Raw genomic sequence first — 25,988 nt, 5'->3', positions numbered from 1 at the left:
GATTAGAAAACTGTGGTACATCTACACGATGGAATACTATGCTGCTGTAAAAAAGAAGAAATTCTTACCATTTGCATCAGCATGGATAGAACTGGAGAGCATTATGCTAAGTGAAATAAGCCAGTCAATGAATGAAAAATACCACAGGATCTCACTCATTTATGGATAATAAAGACCATTATAAATTGATGAACAAAAATAGATACAGAGATAGAGCAGCATCGAACAGTCTGTCAAACTACAGCGGGAAGGCCGGGGGGGGGGGGGGGGGGTAGGTAAGAGATCAACCGAAGGACCTGTATGCATGCATATAAGCATAACCAATGGACACAAGACACTGGGGGGTAGGGGAGGCCAGGGGAATGTCAAGGGGGGGGGGAAAGGAGACATATGTAATATTCTTTATAATACTTTAAGCAATAAAACAAAATTTAAAAAAATTTGATAGAAAATATAGTAAAACAGTCATACCAGTTAAGTTCATCTCTAAGGGATTATAGATGTTTTTGTTCTTCATACCTTTCTAAATCTTCTATACTCTTTTTATAATTAAAACTAGAGGCCTGCTGCACGAATTCATGCATGGGTGGGGTCCCTTGGCCTGGCCGGCGATCAAGGCCTATCAGTGGGGCTGGCCAGCTGAGGGGAAGGGCTGTGGGAGATTGGCGGATGGAGGGGAGGGGCTGTGGGAGGTTGGCTGTGCTCCCACTGTGATGAGCATCTGCCCCCTGGTGATCAGTGTGCATCATAGTGACTGGTTGACTGGTTGTTCCAGTTGTTTGGTTGTAATGGTTGCTTAGGCTTTAATATATATAGATAGTTAAAAGTATTTTTTAAAAGTTTAGATAAAACACAATATCCAATCTAATAAAAGAGAAACATGGTAATTGGTGTACGACTGCTACCCTTCCCATTGGCTAATCAGCGAGGTATGCAAATTAACTGCCAGCCAAGATGGCGGCCGGCAGCCAGGCAGCTTGAAACTAACATGAGGCTTGCTTGCTTCAGTGACGGAGGACTCCAACGTTCCCCGCCTGCTTTGCTGGCCTCTGAGCCTGCAGTTTAAGAAACATTGTAACAAATATAGAAGCTAAACAAAACCCCAGAAACCTGCTTTCAGCGAGGCCGGGATCTCAGAGCTGGAGTTATACAGTGTTTCGATTACAGACTGAAACAAACCAAACACCTTCTTTCAGCAGAAGCCTCAGAGCTGGAGCCAGAGCTAAAACTGGCCCAGAATAAAAAAAAAAAGAAAAAAAGGAGCAGTTGGGAGCTTCAGTCCCAGCCTGAAAATAGCCTTCAGCCCCTCACCCAGACTGGCCAGGCACCCCAGTGGGGACCCCCACCCTGAAGGGTGTGTGACCAGCTGCAAACAGCCATCATCCCCTCATCCAGGCTGGCCAGGCACCCCAGTGGGGACCCCCACCCTGATCCAGGACACCCTTCAGGGCAAACCAGACAGCCCCACCCATGCACCAGGCCTCTATCCTATATAGTAAAAGGGTAATATGCCTCCCAGCACCGGGATCAGCGGAGCCGAGAGGCCTTCCGGCACCGGGATCAGCGTGACAAGGGGCAGCGCCCAAACCCCCTCAGCACCCTGTGGCTGGCTCTGTGTGTGACAGGGGAAGGCGCCCCAACCCCCTGATCAGCCCTGCTCTGTGCCTGATAGGGGGGAGCTCCCTAACCCCCTGATCGCCCTGCAGCTCTGTGTGTGACAGGGTGCGGCGCCTCAACTGCCTGATCAGCCCTGCTCTGTGTGTGACAGGGTGCGGCGCCCTAACCCCCCCTCCCCACGGGCCCTGCTCTGTGTGTGACAGGGTAGAGCCATAACCTCCCCATCGGCCCTGCCCTGAGTGTGACAGTGGTGGCACCCCAACCCCCTGATTGGCCCTGCTCTGTGGGTGATAGAGGGCGGCCCCCCAACCCCCTGATCCGCCCTGTCCTGAGTGTGACAGGGGGCGGTGCCCCAACTCCCCTATCGGCCCTACTCTGTGAGTGACAGAGGGGAGCTCCTCAACCCCCTGATCGGCCCTGCTCTGTGCATGACAGGGGGGAGCTCCCCAACCCCTTGATTGACCCTGCTCTGTGCGTGACAGGGTACGGAGCCCCAACCCCACTGATGGGCCCTGCTCTGTGCGTGACAGGGGAAGGCGCCCCAACTCCCCAATCGGCCCTGCTCTGAGCCCGACCAGAGGCTGCACCTACGGATTTGGCCTGCCCTCTGCCACCTGGGAGCAGGCCTAAGCCAGCAGGCCGTTATCTCCCGAGGGGTCCCAGACTGTGAGAGGGCACAGGCCGGGCTGAGGGACCTCCCCTCCCCCCTGAGTGCACAAATTTTTGTGCACCGGGCCTTTAGTTCTATATAATAAAAGGCTAATATGCAAATCGACCAAACGGCAGAATGACTGGTCACTATGATGCTCACTGACCACCAGGGGGCATACGCTTAATGCAGGAGCTGCCCACTGGTGGAACACCACTCAGCCAGAAGCCAGACTCATGGCTGGCGAGTGCAGCGGTACTGGCAGGAGCCTCTCCCACCTCCGCAGCAGCACTAAAGCAATTGGACATCCCCTGAGGGCTCCCAGTCTGTGATAGGGTGCAGGCCAGGCTGAGGGACCCCCTGAGTGCATGAATTTCGTGCACCGGGCCTCTAGTATGTAGTATAATTTTATAAATATTTATTGGAAGTTAAACAATTAACTGAATCTCAGTGTAAATTAACCAAAACTTAAAATTAATATAAAATAGTAATATATAATTAACATAATTATATATTACTATTTTCGTTTTACCCTTGGCTTTGTATTTTGAGTAGATCTATTGCTATAATGCACTAGAAGGTATGAAATGTACATTAAACATTTATTAATTCATAAGTTAGAGTAGCTTAGGAACTAGAGTGAATGCATTTTTACATATACTAAAGATATTACTATCTAATAAAACTGCCAAAAAATGCTTTATATACTTGAACTGCTTTGAAAGATTCTAATATTCTAGAATTATCTATTTATATCTAATAAAATTAATTATAAATATTCTTATCAGTGCACTAAGACAGGTTCTCCTAAGCATCTATATTGTATAACTTATAGCCATTTTCTAATATTCTATATTTCACAGAATAAGACTCTAGATATTTCACACAATTCTTAGATAATACTAAGAATTAGCCTTTTAATAAACCCTCATTTGTTGAAAAAAACTTAGCAATTAACTATGGAATATGCATAATGTCTATAGTAAGCAGTTTGCCCAAAATACAGGTGCCTTAATAAAAAACATGTAGTTTCAAATATTACATTCTACTCTTTCAGATTAATTCTCACAATTAGCTCAAGTCTAGCAACAATTTATTATATTTCAGTATCACATCACAACCTAGATTAAAATTTGACTAATAATAAAAAAGAAGTAAAAATCCTTCAGTTAGAACACTTTCAGAATAGAACCTCAGTATGTGTGTGTATATATGTATAAAAATAGCTTTTAAAAAATATCCAATTTAAACATTGTTGAGTAGCTCTCAGGGAAACTATACTAATAAAAGGGTAATATGCTAATTAGGCTGGACATCTTCCAGACAACCTTCTGGATGTCCTTCCTGACAGAGCTGGCCCAGGCGAAGTCGCCTGCCCGTGGTCCCGGGTGCCAGTGGCTGCGGCTGCAGCCCGGGAGAAGGAGAAGCCGCCTGCCTGCGGTCCTGGGCACCAGCAGCTGTCGCTGCGGCCCGGGAGAGGGAGAAGCCACCCACCCGCAGTCCCAGGTGCCAGTGGCTGTGGCTGCAGCCCCGGAGAAGGAGAAGCTGCCCGCCCCTGTTCCTGGGTGCCAGCAGCTGCGGCTAGCCCAGGTGAAGCTGGCCTGGGTCCCAGGTGCCTGCGGCTGGCCAGAGGAAGGGAATCTTGGGTCCTGGGTGCAGGGCCGAGGTAGAGGTGGTTAGGGGTGATCAGGCCAGCAGGGGAGCAGTTAGGGGTGATCAGGCCGGCAGGCAGAGATGGTTAGGGGTAATAGACAGGCAGAGGTGGCTAGGGGCAATCAGGCTGGCAGGCAGGCGAGTAGTTAGGAGCCAGCAGTCCTGGATTGCGAGAGGCATGTCCAACTGCCGGTTTAGGCCCAATCTATGGGATTGGGCCTAAACTGGTAGTTGGACACCCCATGAGAGGTCCTGGATTGGAGAGGGTGCAGGCTGGGCTGAGGGACTGCCCCCACCCGCCGCCATGCACAAATTTCATGCACCGGGCCTCTAGTCCTATTTAATAAAAGCCTAATATGCTAAGTGTCCAGTCATCTGGTGGGCCATTCAACCAATCACAGCATAATATGCTAATGATATGTTATGGCTGCTCAACTACTCACTATGATGTGCACTGACCACCAGGGAGCAGACACTCCGAGTGGTAGGTTAGCTTGCTGCTGGGGTCCGGCCCATCGGGACTGAGCAAGACAGGCTGGATACGCCCTGGAGCCCTCCCGCAGTCCTTCCCCGGCTGGCCAACCTCCCGCATCCCTCCCCGGCCTTGATTGTGCACTGGTGAGTCCCTTGGCCTGGCCTGTGCCCTCTCGCAATCCGGGACCCTTCGGGGGATGTCGGAGAGCCAGTTTTGGCCCGATTCCGCAGGCCACGCTGAGGGACTAGCTAATCTATAAATATTCATTCCAAGTTACTCATTCAACAAATAATTTTATCTTTTCATTCACATTAATTTATTAGTTCAAAAGACTACTAGTTCAAACACTACTGTCATACATTCAATCTGAACTTGTGATACAGCCACTCAGTTCATGAACTGCAGAGTGCTCCACTGAGTAGATATTTCTCTAGTGGAAAGAAGCTAGGGGATTATTATGACACTTTTCTGACACTCAAGATATTATCTTAAGTAGGTATCTTCCACCTGGAAATAACCAAGAGTAATTATTATGACAGTTTCTTGGCATCCTAGAAATATCATCATATCTAATAAGTATGTTGGTAATTTCTGTCTTAATGTGCTATAGCCCAAAGTATACATATAGATTGAAAAGGAGAAACAGCACCCTGATCCCTTCTTTAAAAGTGACATCCAGCAGCAGCTGCACATACTCACACACATTAATGGCTCTTCAGTCATCCTCCCCAAATACTTCTTTTGTTGTTGCTCATTTCCAGCAATAATAACAGGCATTTGCTATCAAAGAAAAGTAACATTAAAGAAATAAGATATTTTTATTGGGTATATAAATTCAGAGATACTACCAATTAAAATAAAGAACTATTTTCCCCCAATGGGTAAGTATAAAGAACTGGCCTTTATTCTGCCTCCTAGTTGGAAAGCTAAAATAAGAAAATAACTCTGTAATCTAAGTATTTTCATAAAATTAAGTTATATAGGACTTGACATATAATATACAAAGAATTAAATTTAGGATAAATAACGTGGTATATATAATCAGGCCTCCTAAAAATTGCTCACTAAATTGTAGCATTGCGAGCAGTGGCAGCAAGCCATCAAGATCCTTCTCCTGAATGCTGGATTTCGGCCTTGCCCTTACCTAAGAATTGCCACTGAAGCAGCAGCCAAAGTGTATAGTTTCCCCACAGGGTTAGTTAGGACTCCAAGTACTGGAGACAAGGTCAGAATGGTAAGTTTTTGGAATCAGAAAGACAGGCTTCACTGAAGAATGTTGTGTACCTTTGAAAAGAAAACTGCTCTACCAACTCACCTAACCTAGTAGTACTGTCTCATTAACAACAGCTCAGTTACACAATTAATTTTGTAAGTAACTTACTCCCAAAGAATTTGCTTCAATAGCAGTCTGAACTCCTGTACATCCATAAGCCAATTCTTCAGTAATTAAACAGGAATCAAAAGTTCCAAGTCCAAGACCTCCTACAGTATCAAAATATTTTAAAAGCCCATTATAATATGTAGTACATCTCATCTGAAATTAAGGTGAATTATTACTTCTAATATGACCTAATCAGAAGTAATTAAAATAGTTCATCTAATGGTTTTAAAAGCATATTTGCAAATATAATATCTATAACCCAAGAAACTAAAAATGTGCTAAGGCTAGCACAGTAACAAATTATAGTTCTCTAAAGTAAGTTTTAAAAATTTCAAAAAAAAATTCTCTTGCTATTTGTAATCTGGACTTGTCTTCATGTTTCAACTTCTATAAAAACTTAATTCCACTCTGCTGAAACTTTGATCCTTTAAATCTGAGGAAAGGAATGAAAACCTCACAGAAAAAAACAAAAACCTCTTAATAAAATGTAAACTCAAAGGTAGAATTAAAATGCAACAAATTGACCAATTCTGGAGGAAAAATTTACTAACGTTTAGGATCAAGTTAAGGTTGGAACCTGTTATAAAGAAGGAATAATGCCTCTCTAAGTGTTGAGTACAAGGCTTCTAGAAGCAGGCAGTACTGACATCTGATCAGGGAGACATGGGTAGAAAGCCAATATTTAATGGTAGTAAGTATTTAAAAGAATGACTGAACACAGTTTCACAATTTTTCTTGCTTATATGCATTCTAGAATTTAAAAATGTGAAGAAAGCTTACCACAACTTTCTGGAATGTGTGTATTCATTAACCCAAGTTCCCAGGCTCTTTTAATAAGGGGAACAGGATACTAAAAGAAAAGAAAAAAGATGAAAGAAAATAGCTATGTACATTTAAGAATCTAGATAACTTGATTATATAGTCTTGTAAAAAATGTAAAAGATTTTTCTCTCCTTAAAATGCATAGAGGCTTCTGGTCAACATGACAGAGCAGGCAAATGTGGTATTTGCACCCGCCTACAATCACATCAAAATTACAGCTAAACTACAGAAAACCATAATTCAGAACCACCTGAAATTTAGCAGAATAGAATCCTACAACTAGGGATTTACTAAAGAAGCCACATCAAGATTGGTAGGAGGCAGAGACGGAAAATGGGCTGGTTTCACACCCATGGGTGGCAGATAAAAAATGGAAGGGGTATCTCAGCCATGAAAGGTGCCCCCAGAGGAGTGAGGGGGTCCCAGTCCCATACCAGGCTACCCAGCCCAGGGTTCCAGTGCCAGGAAGAGAAGTCTCCATAACTTCTCGTTGTAAAAACCAGCAGGGATTGTGCTGAGGGAGACGGAGGGTTGCTGGAGTCCCAGGTAGTATATATTAAAGGGCCAGCACACAGACTTACTAGGACTCACTCACTCTTGAGCTCCAGCACTTGCGTAGCATCTCAAAAGGCACCAGGGACACACAGGGAGGAACGGAATTGTCTTACACAAGGGCAAAAGCTGGAGGAGCAGCTTTCTCCCAGACAGAAGTGCTGGTAGAGTCCATCATTCCTTTTTTGAGCCCTTCCCCGCACAGCGCCGAGAGGGAGGTGCCATATCTGAGTCTCCATTAACCTGGCTATCACAGTTGATCCCACACTGGTGATTCCCCGAGACTTCACCGCACCCTACTTTCTGGCCCACCCAATCTGTTTCCAGTGGCTTTTCCATACAAGTGGCCTGTTTTGGCTCATGATTCAAACTTTCCTAAAGTCTCTCAAACAAACTGCATCTGCCCTCTGCAAGCCCTATTCCTTTTGCTAGGTGCCTAAGGATGGGCACTAGCGGCAGCTGGCCTTGGAACAGGCCTGGTTCGCAGCTTGGCCTCACCGGGGGCCCTCCAAGCCCAGCACAAGAAGCAGCCATCTGCAGATCACTCTGTTGCTCATGCTGGGTAGAACATGGGGTGGGGGTGCGGGTGGCTGGCCTTAGCCTACACTTCCTGGGAAACCCAGAGCCAGCTTATCTTGTGGACAGCTTCAGACCACATCAAAGCACCAGCCAACTACCTCCATAAGTGACACACTCAAGGGGTGGCCTCAGTGGGCACCAGAGCCCTGCTGAAATAAGTCCTGCTCTGTGGGATGGGGTCCTACACAGCTGATCCTCCATTGAGGTCACAACCAGTCCTTGCAGCCAATCGGACTGGGGGTAAATCCTTTCCACTGACATGCCAATGGCAATCAAAGCGCAGCTACAACAGAGGGTGGAGGGCCACCTGCAGTGCCCAGGTCAGGTGAACAGGGAGATTGTGACACTGGACCCAACAGGATACCTGCTCATTAGGCCACTCTGCCACGCTAGGGAGATGCAGAGCTCTACCCAATATACAGAAACAAACACAGAGATACCTACCTCGCCAGTTCTATCATATTCTGCAGCAACTGGGATTATTTCCTCCCTGGCAAATTTACGAGCAGTAGCTTGAAATTCTTTCTGCTGTTCAGTGAACTCTAAGGAAAAGTTATTTAGAAAACATTAAAATAGAATGAGTTGAGGGGAAAAAGCCCTATGGAATTAGTATGTAGAAATTTATGCATATAATGAAGATTTTTAACCCTTGATTAAGCAGAAAGTCAAGATTACAAAGGAACTTTGTAATTGATCAAGATTTCATTGTGCAATATAAAGAAATCTAAGCCAAAGGAGATAGGTAATATTTCTAGCTTTTACAAATATTTCCTGAGAACAAGTGAACTGAGAAAATGGGTTTTTTAACTAGGGGAAAGGAAATAATTTGAAACAAGCAGTACTTTAGGAGGCAAAGGATGCTTAAGATAGGGATTTTCATTTCAAACGCTTTGCCCAGGATCTTCATTTTATTTATTTATTTAGTAAACATTTCAAAAATTGATTTTATAGAGGGAGGGAGAGAAACGTCGACATGTGAGACATTGATAGACTGCCTCTTGCATCACCCCCCACCCCAACTCCCGCCAACAGGTGGTCAAAATCTGCAACCTGGGCATGTGCCCTGACCCGGAATCAAACCTGCCACCCTTTGGTGCAGGGGACGACGCTGTTATTTATTTTGTGCTACATTCTTAGAAAGAAGAGCAGGAAAATATGTATGCTGCTAACAGCTCTATGGGTAGGGTACTTATGCTAAAGAAAAAACAAGGTCAACAAGAATGGGTGTGACTAACTGTGGACAGTGGATGGTGATTGATTCTGTTCACTGACAGACATTACTAAGATTTTTTCATCAACATTTCAGACAAATACATACATAGAGAGCTGCATATACATAATAATTTAAGTTCAAAGTCAAAAGACAGAACAAAACATATACCAAAACTAAATCCAAATCCTTGTTCATGTTTTAGGGCAGCTTTTGTATGTTGTGATCTCCAGCCAAAGCGAGAAAGACTTCTCAGGGCCTGTAAAGAAGAATTTTATTAAAATAAATTTGATAAATTAAACATTAACCAAATGAGAGAGCACTGACAATTACGAGTACAACAACTTGTTTGATCCCACTCAAGAGCAGAGTGCCTTTAACTATAATTTGATTTCTATAGTAAATAAGCCAATTACCAGATATTTGAACACCTATCAAAAAGGAATTTTTTTTAAAGCAATGAAAATAGATCTATTCAGCAGTATTTACATTACTAAAGTGGGAGTATTTCCAAGGCAAATAATAGTCAGGGGTAGCAGCTAACTTAGAACCACTAGTCTGGAAATCTCATCTACAAACTCTAGGACACTTGTGATTGAGGAGCAGAAGTGTTGGCAACAATAGGATGGTATTGTACTGTGTGCAAAAGTTGCCCAGTACATCAACTTATTTATTTATTTATTTATTTCTTACCTGAGGATATTTTTTACATTGATTCTTAAGAGGGTATGAAGGGAGGGATGAGGGGGGAGGGAGAGAGAGAAAGAGAAGGAGGGAGGAAGGGAGGAGAGGGAGGGAGGAAGGGAGGAGAGGGAGAGAGAGAAAGAGAGAAAGAGAGAAAGAGAGAGAGAGAGAGAGAGAGAGAGAGAGAGAGAGAGAGAGAGAGAGATGACAGAGATACATGGACTGGCTGCCTCCCAGGTGGGGAGTGAACCCACAACCAAGGTAAGTGCCCTTGACTGGGAATCAAACCCCCACCGACCCTCTAACCACTGAGCAACCATCCAGGGCCAGTCCATCAACTTTGACACTGTCCCTGTGAGCCTCCCACAAATGCCTCTAGGAATCTTCTGCCTGAAGGATATTTTTTCTAAGATATCTCACTCTATTTGACAAACCAAAATAGCCTAAAATCATGTTTTTTATCTTCTGCTGTTTAAGTATTCTCAGAATGTTCTAAGGCAGGGGTAGCCACCAATTTTGTAAATTACATTTTATTGTAACACAGCCACACCATATTGTCAATTGCTGCTTCCACACCAAAGTTGTGTAGTTGCCACAGGGACCATATGATCCACAAAGCCTGTAGGGCGCGACTATAGGGTTAAGCCTGGGACTGACCTGTTGGCAAAGCCACAAACAAGTCCCAGCTTAGAGGACACAGTCCTCAGCATAATTAGGCTTGACCTTAAGAAGCTCCCTAGATCCTATCTGGGAAGCTAATGGGCTGAGGGAGAGGTAGCAAGTGGTGCCAAAACAAATAAAATTCACAACACTGTAACTATGGTGACCACTACCTTGTTTACCTCTGACTATAAAATAAAGGCTCAGCTTGCCTCTGGATCTCTCTGTGTGGCCTCAGCCAGGCACAGGAAGACTCACCTAGAACCAGCTTATTCTCTTTGTCTGCCATTTCTTTAATCCTTCGCTGCCCTCACTCAGGCTTTCAAACCCTTGGCTGAGCTGGCTCGGCACAAAAGCCAAAGCTTACTACCTGTTCCTTTACTTTTTTTAAGTTTACCAGTTCTGTTCTAGACTATTAATATACTACTTGTCTTAATATACAGGGTGAAGCAAAGGTAGGTTTAGAGTTGTCCATATGAAAAATAATTCGATAAATAATAATATAAGAATAAACTGTTTCGAATACTCACAACTGTAAACCTAGTTTTGTCCCACCCTCTATATGTATATTTCTTCAAAGATATACTAAAGATATAATCACATCTATACTTATTGTTCCACTTTAAACTCATTGACAGTTTTTTTAAAAAAGTAATCACTTGTATCTGTTAAAATTATCAAATTGAAAACCACTTAACTCCTGAGTAAATATTTGAGGACGGCTAAAAGTACACAATTTATATTTCAAAAAAATTTTGATAGAACTATCCCTAGGCAATTCTAGTAAGTTAGGCAAAGAAAAAAAGAGAGAAACTGAATAATATACTAAAAGATCAAGAACTTATGTTGTTCAAAAGCTATAAAAAGAAACTGTCCACTATGTAGATTACAACTTTAACTTACAAAGAGAATCACCTACATTTAAAGTGACAATACAGATCATCAAGTATCTTAATTTAAACAGCCCTTTCAAAATTACATACTTTATACTACACAACATACTTTATACTACAATTTTGAAAAATTACATAAAGTATGAAAATTCACATTTCTTTGTAATTTTGCTTAATTTTATTTTCGAAGTGAAACACGGCTTCTCTGGTCCTCATTACCCAGTTGTGACAGACCAAACCTATTCTCATTTACAACCACATGCCACATGTTAATTCACTGATTGTCCAGGTCAGGCCTAAGAATAAGGCACTATATTGATTCCTATTTTGCACTTGAAGAAACTTAGGCTCAGGAAGGTCAAGTAAATTGGCCAAAGTCACTCTGCTATTAGTTGGTGGAACCAAGATTCTAACTCTAACATTTACTAAGAGCCCATGCCATTGATGGCCTTGCTATACCACTCTTTCAGTTTCAAGTCTCCTAATTGGTTATTAGGTTCTATAAAGAAGAATAACATCCCACTGAAATCAACCCCAAAAACGTGACTCTTCTAAATATGTGCTCAGATACCACTATACAAAAATTAGACCTCACAATAAAAAATGTAAAGTGGCTTTCTGAGAAACTTTAGGGTATATTAGATTGAAAATAATTTACAAAAAATATGATTTTTTTAAAAATACATTTTACATAAAACAAAGTACAAAAGGTAGATGCAGCCAGGGAACAGTACCCATTGACCTGCTAATTATATAATTTAATGTTAATCATTTAGTGATGTGTTTTAGTAGATACCAGATATAGGAACAGTATATTATTTGGACTTAGAATTGCTAAACTCAAGTTGAGTTTGAGTTTGACATTCCACAAAATTTTTGAGACCTTGGATTGGTTACAAACTTCTTGTCACTTCTTTTCAAACCTGGAAAATGGAGTTTGAAAAGGAATTACCATTTGTTGAGATGATTAAAACAGGATGATGTCTTGGAAGCATAGTGCCATATGGTTTTAGTACATTGGGTTCTCTGCCCAGAGCAATAGCATTCCAAATCTCTAAAAGAGAGCAACTTTAATCAAGCGTCAACTCTGCAATAATGGCACAACTGAAATTAAACACTTCTGTATATTTCTTAGGGATATAAGAGCCTTAGCATTAAAGGAATGTCAAAAAAGGAATACAGGGGCTGAAGTTTTCTGGATGGGTTTTTTTTTTTTTTTTCTATATCCTTCCTTAGAGAGACTGAGAAATCTGTCTTTTTTTTTCTGGTGTCAGAGCTAAAAATCATTTAAAAAAAATCCCCCTATTTCTGCCTTCAGAAGCAATGAACTTACACAGCAATGACAAATATGGAGGAACATCCATTAGAATTATTCTAAATTCTAACACTGCTACTTTCTTCGGTCAGGAACATAACTTTCTTAACTCAGCCATAAGTGACCTTTTAATGGCAGTCTTGTGTGTATATATTAATAATATTTAAGATAGCAAAATACATCTAGTGACAGTTTAGAATCTGTGCAACACAACCCTGGAATATACAAACTTCAAGAAGCAGTCTGCAGTAGGTTTTTTTCTTTTTTTAAAACGAATGAAACATGGAAACATCTTCCGCCTCATTGCACACCCCAAAGCGCATTAAACATATTCAGTATCCACTTCCCGTTCCCCGTAACTTTGCAGGCCTTCGCGATAAGACTATCTGAATTCTGCATTTTCTCGTCTACATCAATTGCAGAATGAGATTCCCTTCGCGGGCTGGGGACAGGGAGCTGAGAGATGGAAGAGATACGAAGCCAGTTCAGCACAAACAGGCCCGCCCAATGCAGACAGGTCCACTTCGGCCAAGGGCGGGGTGCCCGGGGAAAACAGGTGAAGGGTTCAAGAGCAGAGACAGAAAAAGGACATTCTAAAAGGTGGACGCCATTGCATACGGGGCAGCTGCCGAGAGGATAGGGAGGGTCAAAACCTGGGTTGTATTCAGTCCCACTGAGAGAGCAGGGGTGAGCCTGACGGCAGGGAGGTCCGGATCCCGGCCCGGGACGGGCTCCTTCCTCACCGCGGCTTCCGACCCACCTCCCGCCTCGCCCCCTCCCCTGTCTCCCGCCGGCGCCCACCCCCCAACCACCCCAATCACCCCGCCTCCCCAGCCCCATCCGGCCCTGCTCTCCCTCTCACCCCGCCGCTGCGCCTCAACATCGCTGCCATGGCGACTCGCTGAACGACTGCTCGGTCCTTCACCCCGCGCGATCGGCCGAGACTAAATCGGGCTCCGGGGTCGCCAGTGACGGGGGCCTGGATGGCCCGCCCTCCCGAGACCGACAGAGGGCGGGGCCCGAGGGGGGCGGGGTCCGAGGGGGGCGGCGCAGCCAAAGACGGCAGCGCGGAGGGCCAAGGGTCGAGGGACTGCGCGGGCGGCTCGGCGGGGGCTCGCTCCCTGGGTGACCGGGCGGCGCCGTCCGCACCCCGCTGGTCCGGGGGCTGGTCCGTGAAAGGGCTTCGCCGCCTTCGGGTCCTCAGTTCAGACGACGCGCCCTCTTGGGGGAAACCGAGGCTGACGGCGGCGTGGAGAGGGAGCCCGGAAGGCGGCTCGGCCGTGGGACGCTGGGGCGGGGGGGCAGCGAGCACGCGACGTGGGAAGGGCGAGGGGAGGAGGGAGGGAGGAGGAGGGGGTCGGGGGCTGGACGCGGGGCAGGCCGGGAATGTGGGTGAAAGGTCACGGTCGTCGCCGGAGGCCTGGGGCAAAGGTCACCCTGGGCTTCACCCTTGATTTCTCTGGGAAAAGCCGTCAAACCCAATTTGTTTCTGCTTTAAGGATTCAAGATTCATTTTACTCTCAAATGTCGGACCTAAAGCGAAAGGATGTTCTGTGCGCCTCGGCCATGTAAACGAGCAGGGGCATTTCATCACGTAGGTACATCCGACCTTTCGGAATATTGCCCGGGCTATTTATTCCTGCCCACGTGTGCAGAGGCGGAGAGCGTCCTTGCAAGTGAGGTTGCAACAGGAGCCTAAATCGAGTTGGCTCAGCGAGTGACTGTGGAAAGAGAGTGTCTCCGAAAGAATTCTGCTTCCAGTCACCCCCTCTTCCAGTTAGACCCCGGGTTCTGTGATGTTACAAAGCGCAGGGATGTGCAGAGTTGTCCAGGTTTGGGGAGCTCTGTGAAGGCGCGCTCCATGGGTGACCATGCGGCTCAGTCCTCGCGACCTTGGGAGGAGGGGTCTGATGCTCCGCTGGGGACTGACGTGGTCCGAGGGGTGGTCCCCATGAAAGCCGGGGGTGTCAGTGTTTCCCACAATCCCTAGGACTTTCCATTTTTCTTGCTCCTCTCCTAGTACAGGCCCTCATCATTCACACCCACGCCTTGTTACTAATTTAACAATATTGTTGCCTGCCGAAGGCTTGCCATAATCTCACTCTAATTTAGCTGTTTGATTTCTATATCTGGTTATTGTACTCCCCACGCAAGAACCTTATATTTTGTCTACTGGGAACTTATATTTATTCAGACTAGGTACAACGCAGAATCTTAATTAAGTGCTAAATTCATAGTAAAAGTAACAGGGGAATTCGGAAAAGAGAACTCAGTTTGTTCTGCAATCAGCAAGAAAGCCTTCAAGAGGTAGATAAAACACAAAATGGACTGTTAAAGATTGGTAAGGTTTGGCTATGCATGCATTTTTCCTCCAAATTTCTTATTCTGAACATTTTAAACAGAAAAGTTGAACAAAAGAAGAACAGAATCACCCATATGCCCATCACTTGGATTTAAAAATTATTTGTCATATTCGTTTTACTTATATGTTTGTGTGTACATATATATATATGTGTGCGTCTGATTATTTTTGTTTGTTTTGTTTTTGTAAGAACCTAAGTTTTAGATATTAAGACACTTCACCTCTAAATACTTTCGCTATGCATCTTCCTTGAGGATACTGCCCTACATAACCACGAAACATTTATCACATCTAAAAAAATTAAGTTATTTTCTAATATAAAGTCAATATTTATATTTCCCCAGTTGCCCCAAAGTGCCTTTTGTATGTATAGCAGGGTCCTTGAATAATGTTGTTTTGTTATGTATTTTTTTCTGAGATAAACTATGTTTTATTGAATTGTATTAAAAATATTTAATATATTTAATGTAATTTAATTGAACTTGAGGCAAAATGAGTTTGTTTTTTTTTTTGCCTTAGGTACTACTATTTCTTTTTATTGTTAACACTATCACCGATGTCTCCTGCCTTTGTCCACATCCACCTAGCAATCCCCTTCCCTGGCCTTCACCAACCACACTTCTGTGTATGTCCATGGCGTAACTATGTATGTTCCTTGGCTAATCTCTTCACCTTCTTTTATCCAATCTCCCCCACCAGCTCCCCACTGACATTCGTCAGTCTGGTCCATGTATCCATGCCTCCGGTCCTATTTTGCTTGTCAGTTTATTTTGTCCATTAGATTCCACATATTAGTGAGATCATATGGTATTTGTCTTTCTCTGACTGGCTTATTTCACTTAGCATAATGAGTCTCCAGGTCCATCCCTGCTGCCGCAAAGGGTAAGAGCTCCTTCTTAATTACAGGTGCATAGTATCCCATTGTACAAATATCCCAGTTTTTTTCTGTAATGTTGATGAGATGTCGTAGGAACTTAACTCTTCTTTATATCAATTAGCCTATGATAAAAATGGCTTTGTTATACTTCATTTCAACTAAAGTTGCAGAACCTATCTATGATGTTAAGTAAAGATTTAACTTACAGTACTTTGTTTTTGAACCAGGATCCTATCAATGATTGCCTATTGCAGTTGGGTTTTAACTGTCTTTGGTCTCTTTTAACCCAAAACTTAATCTTTATTCTCCGCCCGCCCTGTCCCCCAAAAGAAAAATAACTTTGATTTTTTTTTTAAAAGAAACCAAGCCAGTTGTCCTGAAGAATGCCTTAATTCTGAATTTTTAAATTGTATTTATTTGTGCTTCTAGACCTTGAATTTCCTGAAAACTGCAAGTTACTAGATTCTTGAGTGGTTGAGATTAAAAAAAGGATGCTTTTTAGATGGTACTGTGCCATTTATATTGTCTCAAATTAGGTCCTAATGTGATGGCGAACCTTTTGAGCTCGGCGTGTCAGCATTTTGAAAAACCCTAACTTAACTCTGGTGCCCTGTCCCATATAGAAATTTTTTGATATTTGCAACCATAGTAAAACAAAGATTTATATTTTTGATATTTATTTTATATATTTAAATGCCATTTAACAAAGAAAAATCAACCAAAAAAATGAGGTGACACGCGTGTCATAGGTTTGCCATCACTGCATTAGGAGGTGTTTAATGTCAGGTGGGTCCCATTACTAGTGATGATAAATTTGATCATTGGATTCAAGTGCTGACAGGCAGATTTTTCTATGGTTAAAGGCTATTTTTTTACCTTGACAATTAAGAAGTAATTTATGGGTATATTTGACATAATACCAAACAACCTCTCCTAAATTTTTCCCAGTAGTAGACATGGAATCAGCTCCTTTTTAATTGGAGATTGTCCCACAAAACTTATTCAATTTTTAGGTGAAATAAATATCCTCCCATTGTTCCTTTGTCTCTTGCCAGCTTCTTGTAACTCATGGGAAGGTGACATAAAAACAGACCATTCTTTTAATTAGTGGTTCTTAACCTGGGGCTATTGAATAAACTTAAGGTAGATCTGAGAATCATTTGAAGTTAAATGGGAAAAGAATTATGCCTATGCATACATTCCCGAGGAGACGATCCTAGCTGGTAGGCAAGTGTTTATGAGTTCAGACGCCAATATTTGGAAGATGTGATGGAGGAAGTAGTTGGAGGTTTTCTTCTGATTGTTTCTGTTTCTCAGTGGAATAGGAAGTTAGGTTATTAGCTGAGAGTGAGGAAATGTTGTAAATCTGAGGAAAGAGTGAAACATTGTGTAAGCATTTCTTCTTAATCAAACTTTGTAGGAATGGAGATGTAAAGGGATGAGGGACAGTGTAGAGGTGGTAAGTTCAATGCATCAACATGCCTAGTGAGTTTGAAAAATTAATGGATCTGGAATATTGGAGAGAATTATCTGAAAATATAGGGGCTAGCAGTCCTATGGACGAGTGTACTTATAGTAAAGACAAGGTCTAAGGTACCATGGCAGTAAGAAGTTGAAGCAGAGCAGAGAACAATGTTATTGTAGGAAAGGGAACCAAAGCATTGGAGAAGCCAGCATAATGGAAGAATTATCTCTGTGGATACTGAAAATGTTAAAAATTATAACTTGTTTGAGAGAAAGTGACTTTGAGCCAAGTGCAAAGCTCTTGGTAGCATACATGTTTTTCTCTCAGTTAAATAAGAAAAGTGATGATAGAATTGTAATTATAAGCTAATATGTTTGGTGCAAAACAGTATTAACCTTTCTGGTACCTGATTTTTTTTCTCTTTCATTTCTTTTCAAATAGTACTCTTGTTATGTTTTCTCTAGCAATAGTAATAGAACCAGATATACTATTTTGTTATCATAAAAGATAATTTTGTGGAAAAGAAATTGAAGTTTACACCTCTGCCAAGCCTCTAAGAGTTGCTTAAGGCTTTGTCAATCTTGGCAATGAAAACCCAGTTTCTCAAGTGACTCCTCTGTTTTTGGAGCAAAGGACATAATCAAATATGACTGATCCTACTTTAAGAAATAGGTATAGCTACTTAGATTCAGGACCAAATCCTTATGGTGATGTTTTTCTCTTAAAGACCTCTTTCTTTTTTTTTTTTTTTAAACGCATGAAAGAGTAATCTGTATATTCATTTTTTTAAGTGAGCCTCATAAAATGTGGTCACATTGGAACCACTAATTGTTGTGGTGTTTTGTTTTTCAATTGCAGAATCAAATTTCAAATGATCAGTTTTCCCCAAATAAAAGCAGAGTGTAAAATCATACTCTAGTTTGGACCACAGTAGGTAAAGGAGCTAAAATTCACCAAAGGACAAAAACAGTCTTTACTGCCTAGTATACATTCCTCAAGCCAGAAAATAGAGGGAAACAAGTTAGGAACAAGCGTGGGATTTCCTGGGTTCTGGAAACCAATATAAGGGTGAAGAGAATGCTTGCAAGATTGGATCAGATGCATAGTGCTTCGTAAATGTTACCTTCGTGGGGAAAGGTCCTTCAGGAACCAAGAAGTAGAGCACAGTCCAGAGACAGAGGGAGAGGACTATTCTGGGAAGATTCTAAAGGAAATAGAAAATACCTCAACCCAAGCAGCAATAGTAATAGAATTCTCATTTCATCCAGAAGCCTTTGCAGCAGCACGGTCATATAAGGTGATGACCAGCAAGAGGCCCACAGGCGACATGTAGGTACCTAGTTCATGACTTAATTTCAGCATGAAATTAGTTTACTAGGGATGTCAAGCACTGGCTACACTCCTCATACCCCCTCCTGTGGGAATCTTCCCTGCCTAGAGTTTGTGCTCCCAATGTGTGAATCTTCCTGCCTCTTGCCTACAGCTTTATGGGATGGGCTGTATGACCTAAGGGAAGTCAGTTCATGAGCTGATCAGCACTTTTTACCAATGGCATGGCATAAAAAGATTAATTTAGGGAATCAGGTTGCCTGTCTTGGAAAACTGAATCAAAGAAACAGAAGAAAGAAGTATTTGTTGGTGGTAGGCACCTGACATTCCAGCAGTTAGAGAGCTCCTGGTGGTCATGTGAAAATTAAAAGTTAGAGAGGAATAAAAACTATGAGGATTGGAAGCCAATAGGTAGAAAGAGAAGAATGGAGAAGTGAGTAGAGAAAAACAAAATCACCAGGAAAATGAGGAAAATAAAAATCTTACATCTTCAAGTAGAGACGATTATATTAGTTGTTTCCAAGACTTGTCTTTTAGTTTCAATTGTCATTACGCCCTGCTCTACTTAGGGGCCTTGTCCTTGGAGTCACATAAGAGCCCAGTTGTATATTTATAGGAAAACTCCTTGAAATAGGTTGAGCAAATCCTTGTTCCTTGTAACCAGAAAAACCAGAAAGCATTTCTCTTTTTCCAAGCTGCTGTGCTAATTAAGCTAAATTGTGCCTAGTTATGTTCTTGCTATATAAACTCCTCTTTTCTACGCTTTGGGCTCTTATTTAACAACTTAATTTAAAAAAATTGATATACAATTAATTTCACATATTTAAAATTTACAACTTGATGAGCTCTGACCAATGTATACACTTTTGAAACTGTTACCACAATCAAGATAAACATTTCCATCACTCCAACATTTCTTCACGCCCCCTTTGTAATTCATCCTTCTTTTCATTCCTGTCCCCAGGCAACCACTGATCTTTTTTCTGTTACTGTAGATCAGTTTGCAATTTTGTAGAATTTTATATAAATGGAATCACACAGAATATACTCTTTCTTGGCTGGCTTCTTTCTTTTACCACAACTTGAGATTCATTCATATTTAGAATATCATTATTTTGTATATTTTTTCCTGAGTAGTATTCCATTGAATATACCATAATTTGTTGATGGACATGCAGATGGTTTTCAATTTAGGATTAAGCAGTAGAATCAAAAAAATCAAAAGTAGATTTTTTTGAATAAAATAGATATGCCTCTAGCAAGATAAGAGAATGTTTGATCAGTTTTTAAAAATTGTAAGAGAAAACTACAGATTAAGTGTAGGTTTTAAAATATCACAAGAAAATACTGTGAAACGTTTTTTTACCAATAAATTTAGAAATAGATAAAACATACTTTTCTAGAACTATATAGAAATTACCAAAATCATATAAAAAAGAAAGAAAAACTGGAATATAGCATTAACCACCCTCCCAACTATTCTACCTCCAGGTGGTTTGTAGCATTTAATTCTTTGCTATGTGATTATTTTGAAGCAAGATCAGTTAGTAGTATGGTTTCAATATATGGCTCCTATAGGTTTGGTTATTGTTTTTCTAAATGTATTTATATTTTTCAAACATTATTACAATAGATTTCTAGGTTTTAGAAACCTTAGCATTTACTACAGCACTTGGAGGGGGAAACAGCAGAAACAATAGAAGCTGATCTGGACTCTGCAGATGTACTGCCAGGCAGGCACTCAAAGATGGGAAACTTTTCCAGACACAGTGCCCTGCAGATCTATGTGTGCACCAGGGACACAGATTCATCCTGTTTGCAGCTCCTTACTTCCACTCTGAAAACTTTGTTGTAATGGCTCTGGAGCCATGGCCTGAGCCCAGGGCCCTGAGCCCTGGGCCCTGGAGTGGGTAGGAGGACTTAGGGGCAGCTTACAGCCCAGTAGGACTTCCAGGCAAGGGCACCCCCATACTCTAGCTTACCACCACCTCCCATCTACCCTCTGTTTTTACACTGACAGTGCACAGGTCTTGGTGGTCTTGAATTTCATGAGCACGAGAGGAAGGGAGTGCAAGGGCAGCCACCACCTGGAGCTGCTGCCGCACACAATGAATGTGCTGTATGCCTTCAGACCTCTCTGAGGAGTGCATATGCAGATACTTTATTCTGTCTTCATGTTGGATATATGGATTGCATGGCTGCACAGGTGATTTATATTTTTTATACCATTCTGGGTTTTGTTTTGTTTTCTAAAGACTTTTTATCATATCCAACTTGCTTGAGCTCTTAAGATATGTCTTGTGTCAGGTTCAATCTTGCCAGGGCTTTGAATTAATGAGAAGGAAGGGTACAGATACATTTGAAGTTACCTTTCTTCCTGAGAATGGGGTCTAGAAATAATCTAGACTTGTACCTTGTACCTTGTCTCTAAGACTCTCTAGAGGTTAGCATCGATGAATTGCAAAATATAGTCATAAGAACCTCTCTGAAGAAGTCTGTGGTCATGGCTTGTATCCTAAAGCTTATCAGAAAGAGGCAGTGCAGTTGGTATATACCTGGTCTGGCTTGTTCAGTACCCATTCCCTCCTCCCACCCTGTATGATTCCCCCCTTTATAAAGACTAGTTTGCCTGCTTTTCTCTTCTATAGTGATTTGGAAGTTAAAAGCATTCTATTTTAAATTCTACTGCAGGTCAGTAAAAATTTCAAGACATTATTAAACATATAATTGTCATTATAAAAACAAAATAACTTTAGATCCTTCTTTACAGAAGATTTAAACCTAGTTTTTATTTAATTTATCCTTCATTTAGAATTATAAAGGAGACAATAATTCTACGTTGATTTTGTATTAGGTAATTTAACTTTTTTTATTTGGAGTTTTTTAAGAATCTTTGTTTTACTTTTGAGCTTTAAAAAATCACCATGATATATTTATTCATTTTTTCTTGGAACTTAGGGAACTCTGATCTCTGGGATCAAATAATTTTTTAGATCAAGAAAGTTTTCTTTTAAATATCATTGATTATTCCTTTTGCTTTATTTTTTAATGCCTATAATATTCTATTCACAGATTAGAAAAGTTAGAAATACATGACTTTCTTCTGTATTCATTATCATATCTCCTGTCATGTTTATCTCTTTTCTTTGTATTTTAGTCCTGTATTTTGCATCATGAATTCAGTTTGCTAAACGGTGAGCTCCTTCAGGCCAGGGACTATGTCTAATTTATATTTTTGTAATAAGTACTTAATACAGTGTTTGACACATAATAAGTGTCTCTAATATGAATATGCTCTAGCTGTTTTATATTTGGTTTTCCTGTGTTTCTTATATTGGTCTGATGATTGCCATTCCAGTACACAAATCTTTCTTTGCAGAAATGCCCTTAGCTAAAGGTAGGGCTGGAGGCTAAAATTCAGTCTGAGCTCCTTAGGTAAGATCTGCAGCCTGGTGCAGGTAAGGAAAGGGCACTTTTTTTTTCTAATTTGCATAAATGTGTTCTATGGGCTAATAGAAACCTTCATTGATCTGGTCTCTTCAGACTTTCTTGTTTAATTAATTCAATGTCCTCCTAAGAAACACTTTTCTTGAATACATAAAGATTTATTTTGTTTTCAGCAGAAAATTAATTACATGAAATTTTGTTCTTTTCCTTCTTAGTCACTAGAACATGGCTCTCATCTTTTGCTGTATATTTTTATATAGGTTCAATATAAAGATACATATGTGGCTTTTATTATTTGCTGATGTACTGGCAGAAACCCTTTTGTTTTTCTATGCAGGAGGAGGGTAAGATGCTATATAGAGAGTTTAGGAAAGTTCTTGGTACGTTTGAGATTCCACTTCTTTCTGTCTTCAAGGCAGTAAAGAAACTGCCCAAGTGCTTGCTTTGGCAGCACATATACTAAAATTGGAACGATACAGAGAAGATTAGCATGGCCCCTGCGCAAGGATGACATGCAAATTCGTGAAGCGTTCCATAAAAAAAACAAACAAAAAAAACTGCCCAAGCAGTTTAAGGCTGAGTGTCAGGAAAATTGTGTGTGTGTGTGACGTAGAGGGGGCACTCAGGATTCTGTGAACAAGAGTTAGTAAACATTCATTTTTCAAATTGGCAGGATTTTCCAACTATTAGTTCCCAGGGTATAAAGGACTCCTCATCTATATCTGCCACCAGCTCCTAAGTTGGGGCAGTAGGATGGTTTGACATGGGACCTCATTTTTGTCCTGCACGGGATGCGACTATCCGGTTAAAGGTGACACACTAAAGGAGGCCTGTGGCTCGCCTGCCGCGGGTTTGACATGCTTGTGGGGTTATCCCAGGAGGCAGGTAGAGTAGCAAACTTTGTCCAACGTTTGCTAGAGTGTGTCAGTCCTAGTGGGACACCAAAAGTAGAGGAAAAAGACCATGAGCAGGTAACCAGCCCAGGGCCCTAAGGTACAGGAAAACCAAGTGCCAGGCTTGGGATTCAAGAAGGAAACTAGGTCAAACTTAAGGACTGAGACATCAGTAGAAACGAAATTTAAGGAAGTATTACCTGATTGGTAGAGTGTTTTATCTGCCAGTGTGTAAGCACTCAAGGGAAAATTAACAGAGGAACAAATTCTAAAGGAAATTTAATTTAAAAGATTATGTTCAAGATTTAATATTTCTATATTGCTCTGTTTTCTTCATAGAGAGTTAAATGTTCTTTTATCTATAGAAAGATAAAAAAATTTGATAAAAGTTTTTCAAAAGGTTCCCAGGATTTGGTTAGATTTTTACTAAGTAAGTCTTCTCACAGAATATAACTAAAGAGAGTTAGTAGTTATCTATCTTTAGCCCTGGTGCACTTCCCCAATATAGTTTATTTCCTCTTACCTGGACTGCTAAAATAACTTTCTTTAAAAATTATAATTTCCATTAGGGAATTTCATTGTTGTCTCAGTGGGACAGTAAAATATGTGGCAAAAAAAAAAAAAATGACAACACTTAGAGGATTCAAAGTTTCAAGAATGGCAAAACATATGGAAACTAGTATACCATTATCCAAAGCAGGAGACAATCAGGATACTTCCAGGTGAAGACACTGGCTTTCCAAAGGACCTTCGTCTGGGAGCATGCTTATTTATCTTCTGCTTTGTGGAAATACTTCCATATGCTCCTATATTGGCTAAAAGGAAATTTTACATCTCCTGATAGTGACAACTGGGTTTTTCCTTAAGTTATATTACTTTTCTTTGGATGATCATAAATAATGCATTCACATGATAAAAAAAATTAAACAGTGAAATAAAGAAAGGTGTCTTTCTCTTATTTTGGCACTTGCTTTCATTTCCCCCAAAAATCTGCCATTGGTATTTCTTGTGTATCTTTTCAGATATTTACACATATTTGTGTCTCATATCCTTATCTATAAGACTAGAGGCCCGGTGCATGAATTCATGCACCAATGGGGTCCCTTGGCCTGGCCTCTGGGATTGGGCTGAAACCGGCTCTCCAACATCCCCTGAGGGGTCCCGGATTGGGAGAGGGTGCAGGCCAGGCTGAGGAACCCCACCGGTGCACGATCGGGGCCAGGGAGGGATGCAGGAGGTTGGCCATCCAGGGAGGGACCACAGGAGGGCTCCGGGGCGTGTCTGGCCCATCTCGCTCAGTCCCAATCAGCTGGACCCCAGCAGCAAGATAACCTACCAGAAGAAACATCTACCCCCTGTTGGTCAATGCACGTCATAGCGACTGGTCGACCAATCGACTGTCTGGCCCCTAGTGAATAGTGCACATCATAGCGAGTGGTTGAGTGGCCTTAGCATATCAATAGCATATTACACTTTGATTGGTTGAATGGACGACCAGATGATCAGATACTTAGCATATTAGGCTTTTATTATATAGGATGGGGTTAATACTAGATCCTATTAATTTTTTTTTCTTCTGATATAAGAACAGCTTCGGTATAGGAGTTTTATTTTATTAAGAAAAATAAGGAGGGGAGAAACCAAGATGGCGGCATAGGTTAACGCCGGAGATCGCTGCCTCAAACAACCACTTCAGAGATATAACTAAAGGACAGAACGGACATCACCCAGAACCACGGGAAGGCTGGCTGAGTGGAAATTCTACAACTAGGAGGAAAGAGAATATCATACCCAGACTCAGAGGAGGCGCAGTGCTGAAGTGAAATACTCAGGTGCGGAGTGTGCGCACGGAGTGGGCTGGCGGCGGAGGGCGCGGTTGTTGTTTTCAATCGGGAGGGAGTTTCAGACTCTGAGCTCCAGATCCGGGCGAGTCTCTGGGGACCGAGACTCAAACGGGAGAAACGGGACTGTCTGGCTTCGGTCAGAGCTCGAAGGCAGCTTTCTCTCCGAGGTTTGCAGCCATTGCTGGGGCTCTGAGAGGCAGAGCCCCTGGGGAAGGAACTGAGAGTTGCCATAACTGCTTGTTCCGCCCGCCCTGTAGATCCCCGGGGACCCGCCCCGCCAAAGCCCTGCACAGAGCCATTTGCCGGATAGCCTCAGGCAAACGCTAGATTAGCACCGCCCTAGAGATCCAGCACAGAAGCCCTCCCACTACAGACACAGCCGACTCTCATAGCCAGTTAGCCTGGAGGTCAAATCACCCCGGTATTGCCGACATCAATCAAGGCTTAAAGGCAACAAGACTGCGGAAAAAGACCACTAGGGGGTGCACCAAGAAAGCATAAAAAATGCGGAGACAAAGAAACAGGACAAAACTGTCAATGGAGGATATTGAGTTCAGAACCACACTTTTAAGGTCTCTTAAGAACTGTCTAGAAGCTGCCGATAAACTTAGTAAGGCCCTCGAAAAGACTGGTGAGACCGCCGATAAATGTAGTGAGATCCTCAAGAAATCTAATGAGACCCTCGATGTTGTGATAAAGAACCAACTAGAAATTAAGCATACACTGACTGAAATAAAGAATATTATACAGACACCCAACAGCAGACCAGAGGAGCGCAAGAATCAAGTCAAAGATTCGAAATGCGAAGAAGCAAAAAACACCCAACTGGAAAAGCAAAATGAAAAAAGAATCCGAAAATATGAAGATAGTGTAAGGAGCCTCTGGGACAGCTTCAAGCGCACCAACATCAGAATTATAGGGGTGCCAGAGGATGAGAGAGAGCAAGATATTGAAAACCTATTTAAAGAAATAATGGCAGAAAACTTCCCCCACCTGGTGAAAGAAATAGACCTACAGGTCCAGGAAGCGCAGAGAACCCCAAACAAAAGGAATCCAAAGAGGACCACACCAAGACACATCATAATTAAAATGCCAAGAGCAAAAGACAAAGAGAGAATCTTAAAAGCAGCAAGAGAAAGAAACTCAGTTACCTACAAGGGAATACCCATACGACTGTCAGCTGATTTCTCAACAGAAACTTTGCAGGCCAGAAGGGAATGGCAAGAAATATTCAAAGTGATGAATACCAAGAACCTACAACCAAGATTACTTTATCCAGCA

At 42.0% G+C, this 25,988-nt stretch overlaps 1 protein-coding gene and 1 non-coding gene across 3 annotated transcripts in view; one reads left to right on the top strand and one right to left on the bottom strand.

Moving 5' to 3' along the window:
* Window positions 1-13,801, bottom strand: part of ACADM (acyl-CoA dehydrogenase medium chain) — a 36,157-nt gene extending 22,356 nt beyond the window's left edge. Inside the window, exons 1-6 of one of the 2 annotated variants that reach the window (XM_036349947.1) lie at window positions 13,353-13,801; window positions 9,110-9,197; window positions 8,173-8,270; window positions 6,556-6,625; window positions 5,776-5,876; window positions 5,094-5,174 (exon numbers count right to left, since the gene is read on the bottom strand). In XM_036349947.1, the coding sequence (XP_036205840.1) occupies window positions 5,094-5,174; window positions 5,776-5,876; window positions 6,556-6,625; window positions 8,173-8,270; window positions 9,110-9,197; window positions 13,353-13,382 (468 nt within the window). In that variant the 5' untranslated portion in view covers window positions 13,383-13,801. Of the gene's footprint in view, window positions 1-5,093; window positions 5,175-5,775; window positions 5,877-6,555; window positions 6,626-8,172; window positions 8,271-9,109; window positions 9,198-13,352 lie in introns of those variants that run through there. The other variant, XM_036349948.1, reaches the window with a different exon arrangement.
* An 8,604-nt stretch (window positions 13,802-22,405) lies between these two features.
* On the top strand, window positions 22,406-22,512 carry LOC118677807. The gene has a single exon (XR_004974533.1). It is a non-coding gene; the product is annotated as a U6 spliceosomal RNA (small nuclear RNA).
* The last annotated feature ends 3,476 nt before the right edge of the window (window positions 22,513-25,988 follow it).

This window comes from Myotis myotis, unplaced genomic scaffold (assembly GCF_014108235.1).
Source record: "Myotis myotis isolate mMyoMyo1 unplaced genomic scaffold, mMyoMyo1.p scaffold_m19_p_2, whole genome shotgun sequence".
NCBI classification, from domain to species: Eukaryota; Metazoa; Chordata; class Mammalia; order Chiroptera; family Vespertilionidae; genus Myotis; species Myotis myotis.
This window is presented reverse-complemented; position numbering and strand designations above follow the sequence as displayed.